Source organism: Hylobates moloch, unplaced genomic scaffold, assembly GCF_009828535.3.
Source record: "Hylobates moloch isolate HMO894 unplaced genomic scaffold, HMol_V3 SCAFFOLD_1153, whole genome shotgun sequence".
In the NCBI taxonomy this organism is placed as follows: Eukaryota; Metazoa; Chordata; class Mammalia; order Primates; family Hylobatidae; genus Hylobates; species Hylobates moloch.
In genome coordinates this window covers 1-8,968 of record NW_026653428.1, presented here as the reverse complement: position 1 = coordinate 8,968, position 8,968 = coordinate 1, and the positions used below count along the sequence as shown (strand labels likewise).

The 8,968-nt window shown below is 40.1% G+C and overlaps 1 protein-coding gene across 1 annotated transcript; it reads right to left on the bottom strand.

The window, feature by feature from the left end:
* Positions 1 to 294: 294 nt before the first annotated feature.
* Positions 295 to 2,462, bottom strand: LOC116464635 (EF-hand domain-containing family member C2-like; the record flags this gene model as incomplete). Its single annotated transcript, XM_058435135.1, has 3 exons — positions 295 to 433; positions 908 to 940; positions 2,211 to 2,462. Coding segments are annotated over 3 exons (424 nt in total), but the record flags the coding sequence as incomplete, so codon positions are not given.
* Between the last annotated feature and the right edge of the window lie 6,506 nt (positions 2,463 to 8,968).

Below are 8,968 nucleotides of genomic sequence, written 5' to 3'. Positions count from 1 at the left end.
CCCCCCAGCATCAGGCAGACAAGTTCAAATCTTGGCTCACTCTTTGCTCACTGCATAACCTTGGACAAATGAGCCCCCTTTAAGCCTCGGTTTCTTTCACCTCTAAAATGGGAATAATGAGCCTATCCATAGAGAATTGTTAGGAATATATAAGAAAACAAACGGCTGGAAGATAGCAAATGCACAATAAGTGGTAGCTATTATGAGCCTAGCATTTGAAACTCCAAAGTAAAATCTTAATTAGGGAACAATTTAATTTAAAAAATATTTTTAATTGACATATGTATCACTTACCAATTCCATATTTAGACTTATAATAAGACTTTGTAAATTCATCACAGTCATAAAGGAGCACTTTTCTTCCCCACACATTGATGGTGACTCCTAGGGACAGGTCACTATCTTTGTAAAACTCTTGGTCTATTTTTCCTAGCTAATAAAGACAAAGGAACATAGCATTGGCACCATGGACCCTCCAAAGAACCAAGAACCCCTTCCCAGAGAAAAAAAGGAAATTAAAGATAAAACTTCAATCTTTAATAAGTAAATTTTAAAAATCAAATAAAAAGGCAACCAGTTGATGTTAATATTCTAAAGTATTATTTTAGCACTGTAGTATTATACTTACAAACTGCAATGCATTGCATATATTTATATAGACATTTCAGCATGTTTATTACTGATAAATAGCAGTACAATGCATACATTTATGTATTCATCGATTTCATTCACAATCTCACAAGAAAAGAGTACGTAACTCGCCCCACTGTTTAGGTTCCAAAAGAGGTCACAATAGAAACAGGTAACAAAATATGAGGTTCCTTCCCTTATATCTATCGAACAGGTAGCTACCCGCTTGGTTCTTTATAAAGTCACCATATGAATTGGGAACTGCTCAATCTGTTACCTGGCCTGGTTGGTAGACTCTAGGTGGGCAATTCTGGAAGACAAAAATCAAAACAAGATGTAGGATTTAATCCACTCCCTTTCTTACTATAACCCCAGGGCTGGCATAGAGGTGGCACTCAATGAATATTTGTTGAATGAATGAATAAAATGAATTAACTGATGTTGGCATGCTGTAAATGTCAGGTTTCTCATTATTATTTTGTATTTAGCCTATTTTTCAAAGCCATTCTAAAAACAGGTTTTTCTGGCACCTCCTGGTTGCCTGCTATGCGTATCCCAGGGCTCCCTCTGGGACAAATTGTGCCTCCCCTGCCTCCTAGCAAACGCAGTAGGGCTTCCAGCAGTGGGCTCAGAGATTCTGGGAAAGCCTCTTGGTGAGGACTGAATGGTCAGCAGTTATTTGCCTCGGAAATTAGCATTATGGTAACCTTTCCATATGCACTAAGAAGACACTTTATCCAAATAAGAAAGAAAATATAACACAGAGCTTTTGAAAAAGCCTTTATGTTTTTAAGTGTCCTTATAGGTGTTTACAGGTCCTTAGATGACATTTTTTTTGTTTTTTTTTTTTACTATGTTATGACATTTTAAAGATGGGGAAATAAGCTGAAAGAGGTTAAGTGATTTGCCCAAGGTAACACAGCTATTAAGGGGCAGACTCACAACTCTAATCCAGGTCTGGGCTGTTTCTGCTGCACCCAAATTACATGAGGTCTCAAATGGCCATAAATATTTGTAGAAATCAATCTGACAACTCTTTTTAATATTAAATAAAATCGAAAAGTCATCACTGCCACTAGCTAGTGGCCAGTTGGTGACTAGTTGCTACATTCAGAAAAGGCACTTTGGTTTGTAAACTTGCATGTGCATGTTTGTGAGTGTATGTGTACATGCACGTAGGTGCACGTCTATAAGTGTTTGTATTCACAACCCAGACCAAACCATGGGCTCTCTTCAGTAGTCTGCAGTGCCCTGTCCAAAGCCACAAGCAATTCTTTTACTAAGGAGTCATTTACTTTCATAAAACTGGATGTGAACTCAATGATGAATAGGTGCTTTCTCTTACATTTGACTTTTTTCCTTTACTTGCCTTAACTTCAATGTTCCAACTCTAATTGATCATATTCTCTGTATTTCTTTCACAGATGTATATTAACAGAGAGCATAAAATGGAGTTTTCTGAATACCTGAACTAGTGCATGGTTACTAGCATCATATAGTCATAACACACAACATTCCCAACAGTGACTAGTCTCTTGACCCACCAGCAAATTCAGAAGGTGGTTGTGTCCACTGCTCACCTTGGGCAGCTTACTCCTCCGGAGGAACATGCTGACAGCATCTCGGCCTGAGTTGGGTGGAAGCAATTCTTTGATTTCAATAGTATCATCACACAAGAAGTAATGCAGGATGAGTTCTCTACGGTCTCCAAACATCGAGACTGAGTCATCCCACAGGCAGAAGAAACGCAAAACCTTGCCATGATACTGGTAGAACTGTTTTGGGGTGTTGAGGGATTTGTAGGGACGTAAGGGCTCTACGTGTTCTACAGCCTGCAAATGGAGAAAATGTCAATAATAGTTGCAGGGTTTGCATAATCACTTCTAAGATACACACAATCAAGTGACAAATATATAAAGATATATTTTTGGTCAGGCACGGTGGCTGATGCCTGTAATTCCAGCATTTTGGGAGGCCAAGGCGGGAAAACTGCTTGAGTTCAGGAGTTCAAGACCAGCCTGTGCAACATGGCAAAAACACAACTCTTAAAAATAATAATAATAATTGCCAGGTGTGGTGTCACACGCCTGTAGTCCCAGCTACTTGGGAGGCTGAGATGGGAGAATTGCTTGACCCCAGGAGGTCAAGGCTGCAGTGCACCATGTTCACACCACTGTACTACAGCCTGGTCAACAGAGTGAGACTCCATTTCAGAGGAAAAAAAAAAAGAAAACAAGAAAGATATATTTTTCTACGGATTATTCTGTATTTTTTATTCTGTGCCTGGAACACCAGTGAGACAGAACTGCTCACTCCCCTGGAAAAGAGGTGGAAGCCAGGGAGCCAAGTGGTCTAGCTCAGTGGATCCCCCCAGCAAGCTAAGACCAATGGCTTGAAATTCTCGCTGGCAGCACAGCAGTCTGAAGTCGATTTGGGACGCTGGAGCTTGGTGGGGGGAGGGGCGTCCCCCATTACTGAGGCTTGTTTAGGCGGTTTTCCCCTCACAGTGTAAACAAAGCTGCCAGGAACTTGGAACTGGGCGGAGTCCACCACAGCTCAGCAATGATTTTGTAGCCAGACTACCACTCTAGATTCCTCCTCTCTGGGTAAGGCATCTCTGAAAGAAAGGCAGCAGCCCCAGTCACAGGCTTATAGATAAAACTCCCATCTTCCTGGGACACAGCACAAGGGGGAAGGGATGGCTGTGGGCACAGCTTCGGCAGACTTAAACGTTCCTCCTTCCAGCTCTAAAGAGAGCAGCAGACCTCCCGGCACAGTGCTCAAGCTCTGCTAAAGGACAGATTGCCTCCTCAAGTGGGTCCCTGACCCCTGTGCCTGCTAGGAGACACCTCCCAAGAGGGGTTGACAGACACCTCTTAAAGGAAACCTCCGGCTGGCATCTGGAGGGTGCCCCTCTGGGATGAAGCTTCCAGAGGAAGGAACAGGTAGCAATCTTTGCTGTTGTGCAGCCTCTGCTGGTGATACCCAGGCAAACAAGGTCTGGATTGGACCTCCAGCAAACTCCAGCAGACCTGCAGCAGAGAAGCCTGACTATTAGAAGGAAAACTAACAAACAGAAAGGAATAGCATCAACATCAACAAAAAGGATGTCCAAACGAAAACTCCATCTGAAGGTCACCAACAGCAAAGACCAAAGGTAGATAAACCTACAAAGATGAAGAAAAACCAGCACAAAAAGGCTGAAAAACTCCCAAAACCAGAACCTCTTCTCCTCCAAAGGATCACAACTCCTCGCCAGCAAGAGAACAAAACTGGATGGAGAATGAGTTTGATGAATTGACAGAAGTAGACTTCAGAAGGTGGGTAATAACAAACTCCTCTGAGCTAAGGGAGCATGTTCTAACCCAATGCAAGGAAGCTAAGAACCTTGAAAAAACGTTAGAGGAATTGCTAACTAGAATAACCAGTTTAGAGAAGAACATAAATGACCTGACGGAGCTGAAAAACACAGCACAAGAACTTTGTGAAGCATACACAAGTATCAATAGCTGAATCGACTAAGTGGAAGAAAGGATATCAGAGATGGAAGATCAACTTAATGAAATAAAGCGTGAAGACAAGATTAGAGAAGAAAGAATGAAAAGGAACAAACAAAGCCTCCAAGAAATACGGGACTATGTGAAAAGACCAAATGTATGTTTGATTGGCGTACCTGAAAGTGATAGGGAGAATGGAACCAAGTTGGAAAACACACTTCAGGATATTATCCAGGAGAACTTCCCCAACCTAGCAAGACAGGCAAACATTCAAATTTAGGAAATACAGAGGACACCACAAAGATACTCCTCAAGAAGAGCAACTCCAAGACACATAATTGTCAGATTCACCAAAGTTGAAATGAAGGAAAAAGTGTCAAGGGCAGCCAGAGAGAAAGGTCAGGTTACCTACAAAGGGAAGCCCATCAGACTAAGAACTGATCTCTTGGCAGAAACTCTACAAGCCAGAAGAGAGTGGGGGCCAATGTTCAACATTCTTAAAGAAAAGAATTTTCAACCCAGAATTTCATATCCAGCCAAACTAAGCTTCATAAGCAAGGGGGAAATAAAATCCTTTACAGATTAGCAAATGCTGAAAGATTTTGTCATCACCAGGCCTGCCTTACAAGAGCTCCTGAAGGAAGCACTGAATGTGGAAAGGAAAAACCAGTACCAGCCGCTGCAAAAACATACCAAATTGTAAAGACCATTGACACTATGAAGAAACTGCATCAAATAATGGACAAAATAACCATCTAGCATCATAATGACAGGATCAAATTCACACATAACAATATTAACCTTAAATGTAAACAGGCTAAATGTCCCAATTAAAAGACATAGACTGGCAAATTGGATAAAGAGTCAAGACACATCAGTGTGCTGTATTCAGCAGACCCATCTCACATGCAAAGACACATATAGGCTCAAAATAAGGGAAGGGAGGAAGATTTACCAAGCAAACAGAAAGCAAAAAAAAGCAGGGGTTTCTATCCTAGTCTCTGATAAAACAGACTTTAAACCAACAAAGATCAAAAAAGACAAAGAAGGGCATTTCATAATGGTAAAGAGATCAATGCAACAAGAAGAGCCAACTATCCTAAATATATATGCACCCAATACAGGAGCACCCAGATTCATAAAGCAAGTCCTTAGAGACCTACAGAGAGATTTAGACTCCCACACAATAATAATGAGAGACTTTAACACCCCACTGTCAATATCAGACAGATCAACAAAACAGAAAATTAACAAGGATATTCAGGACTTGAACTCAGCTCTGGACCAAGCGGACCTAATAGACATCTACAGAACTCTCCACCCCAAATCAACACAGTATACATTCTTCTCAGCACCACATCACATTTATTCTAAAGTTGACCACATAATGGGAAGTAAAACACTCCTCAGAAAATGCAAAAGAATGGAAATCATAACAAACAGTCTCTCAGATCACAGAGCAATCAACTTAGAACTCAGGATTAAGAAACTCACTCAAAACCGCACAACTGCATGGAAACTGAACAACCCGCTCCTGAATGACTACTGGGTAAATAACAAAATTAAGGCAGAAATAAATAAGTTCTTTGAAACAAATGACAACGAAGACACAATATACCAGAGTCTCTGGGACACAACTAAAGCAATGTTTAGAGGCAAATTTATAAGCACTAAATGCCCACAGGACAAAGTGAGAAAGATCTAAAATCAACACACTAACACCACAATTAAAAGAACTAGAGAAGCAAGAGCAAATAAATTCAAAAGCTAGAAGGAGGCAAAAAATAACTAAGATCAGAGTGGAACTGAAGGAGATAGAGACATGAAAAACCCTTCAAAAAAAATCAATGAATCCAGGAGGTGGTTTTTTATAGACTGGTAGCCAGACTAATAAAGAAAAAAAGTGAGAAGAATCAAATGAACACAATAAAAAACAATAAACAGGATATCACCACTGATCCCACAGAAATACAAACTACCATCAGAGAATAGTATAAACACCTCTACGCAGATAAACTAGAAAATCTAGAAGAAATAGATAAATTCGTGGACACATACACCCTCCCAAGACTAACCCAGGAAGAAGTCAAATCCCTGAATAGACCAATAACAAGTTCTGAAATTGAGGCAGTAATTAATAGCCTACCAACCAAAAACAGCCCAGGACCAGATGGATTCACAGCCAAATTCTACCAGAGGTACAAAGAGAAGCTGGTACCATTCCTTCTGAAACTATTCCAAACAATAGAAAAAGAGGCATTCCTCCTTAACTCATTTTAGGAGGCCAGTATCATCCTGATACCAAAACCTGGCAGAGACACAACAACAACAACAAAAAAGGAAATTTCAGGCCAATATCCCCAATGAAGATCGATGCTCAAATCCTGAATAAAATACTGGCAAACCGAATCCAGCAGCACACGAAAAAGCTTATCCACAAAGATCAAGTCAGCTTCATCCCTGGGATGCAAGGCTGGTTTGACATACGCAAATCAATAAATGTAATCCATCACATAAACAGAACCAGTGACAAAAATCACGATTATCTCAATAGATGCAGAAAAGGCCTTCAATAAAATTCAACACCCCTTCATGCTAAAAACTCTCCGTAAACTAGGTATTGATGGAATGTATCTCAAAATAGTAAGAGCTATTTATGACAAACCCACAGCCAATATCATACTGAATGGGCAAAAGCTGGAAGAATTCCCTTTGAAAACTGGCACAAGAAACGGATGCCCCGTCTCACCACTCCTATTCAACATAGTATTGGAAGTTCTGGCCAGGGCAATCAGGCAAGAGAAAGAAATGAAGGGTATTCAAATAGAAAGAGAGGAACTCAAATTGTCTCTGTTTGCAGATGACATCATTGTATATTTAGAAAACCCCATCGTCTCAGCCCAAAATCTCCTTAAGCTGATAAGCAACTTCAGCAAAGTCTCAGGATACAAAATCAATGTGCAAAAATCACAAGCATTCCTATACACCAATAATAGCCAAATCATGAGTGAACTCCCATTCACAACTGCTACAAAGAGCATAAAATACCTAGGAATATTATTCCTTATAAGGGATGTGAAGGACCACTTCAAGAACTACAAACCACTGCTCAAGGAAATAAGGGAGGACACAAACGGAAAAACATTCCATGCTCAAAGATAGAAGAATCAATACCATAAAAATGGCCATACTGCCCAAAGTAATTTATAGATTCAATGCCATCTCCATCAAGCTACCATTGACTTTCTTCACAGAATTAGAAAAAACTACTTTAAATTTCATATGGAACCAAAAAAGAGCTCATATAGCAAAGACAATCCTAAGCAAAAAGAACAAAGCTGGAGGCATCACACTACCTGACTTCAAACTATACTACAAGTTTACAGTAACCAAAACAGCATGGTACTGGTACCAAAACAGAGATATAGACCAATGGAACAGAAGAGAGGCCTCAAAAATAACACCGCACATCTACAACCATCTGATCTTTGACAAACCTGACAAAAACAAGCAATGAGGAAAGGATTACCTATTTAATGAATGGTGTTGGGAAAACTGGCTAGTCATATGCAGAAAACTGAAACTGGACCCCTTCCTTACACCTTATACAAAAATTAATTCAAGATGGACTAAAGACCTAAACATAAGACCTAAAATCATAATAACTCTAAAGAAAACCTAGGCAATACCATTCAGGACATAGGCATGGGCAAAGACTTCATGACTAAAACAGCAGAAGCAATGGCAACAAAAGCCAAAATTGACAAATGGGATCTATTTAAACTAATGAGCTTCTGCACAGCAAAAGAAACTATCATCAGAGTGAACAGGCTACCTACAAGAATGGAAGAAAATTTTTGCAATCTATCCAACTGACAAGGGGCTAATATCCAGAATCTACAAGGAACTTAAATTTACAAAAAAAAAAAAAAAAAAATCAAAAAGAGGACAAAGGATGTGAACGGACACTTCTCAAAACAAGACATTTATGCAGCCAAGAAACATATGAAAAAAAGCTCATCATCACTGGTAATTAGAGAAATGCAAATCAAAACCACAATGAGATACCATCTCATGCCACTTAGAATGGCCATCATTGGGAGGCTGAGGCAGCTGGATCACGAGGTCAGGAGTTCAATGCCAACCTGGCCAAGCTGGTGAAACCCTGTCTCTATTAAAAATATTAAAAAAAAAAAAAGTTAGCCGGGTGTGGTGGCAGGCCCCTGTAATCCCAGCTACTCAGGAGGCTGAGGCAGAGAATTGCTTGAACCTGGGAAGAGGAGTTTGCAGTGAGCCAAGATCGCGCCACTGTACTACAGCCTGGTCAACAGAGTGAGACTCCATTTCAAAAAAATAAAGAATGGCAATCATTAAAAAGCCAGGAAACAACAGATGCTAGAGAGGATGTGGAGAAATAGGAATGCTTTTACACTGTTGGTGGGAGTGTAAATTAGTTTAACCATTGTGGAACACAATGTGGCAATTCCTTAAGGATCTAGAACCAGAAATACCATTTGACCCAGCAATCCCATTACTGGGTATATACCCAAAGGATTATAAATCATCCTACTATAAAGACACATGCACACGTATGTTTACTGCAGCACTATTCACAACAGCAAAGACTTGGAACCAATGCAAATGCTCATCAATGAGAGACTGGATAAAGAAAATGTGGCACATACACACCATGGGATACTATGCAGTCATAAAAAAGGATGAGTTCATGTCCTTTGCAGGGACACGGATGAAGTTGGAAACCAGCATTCTCAGCAAACACAGGAACAGAAAACAAAACACTGCATGTTCTCACTCATAAATGGGAGTTGAACAATGAGAAC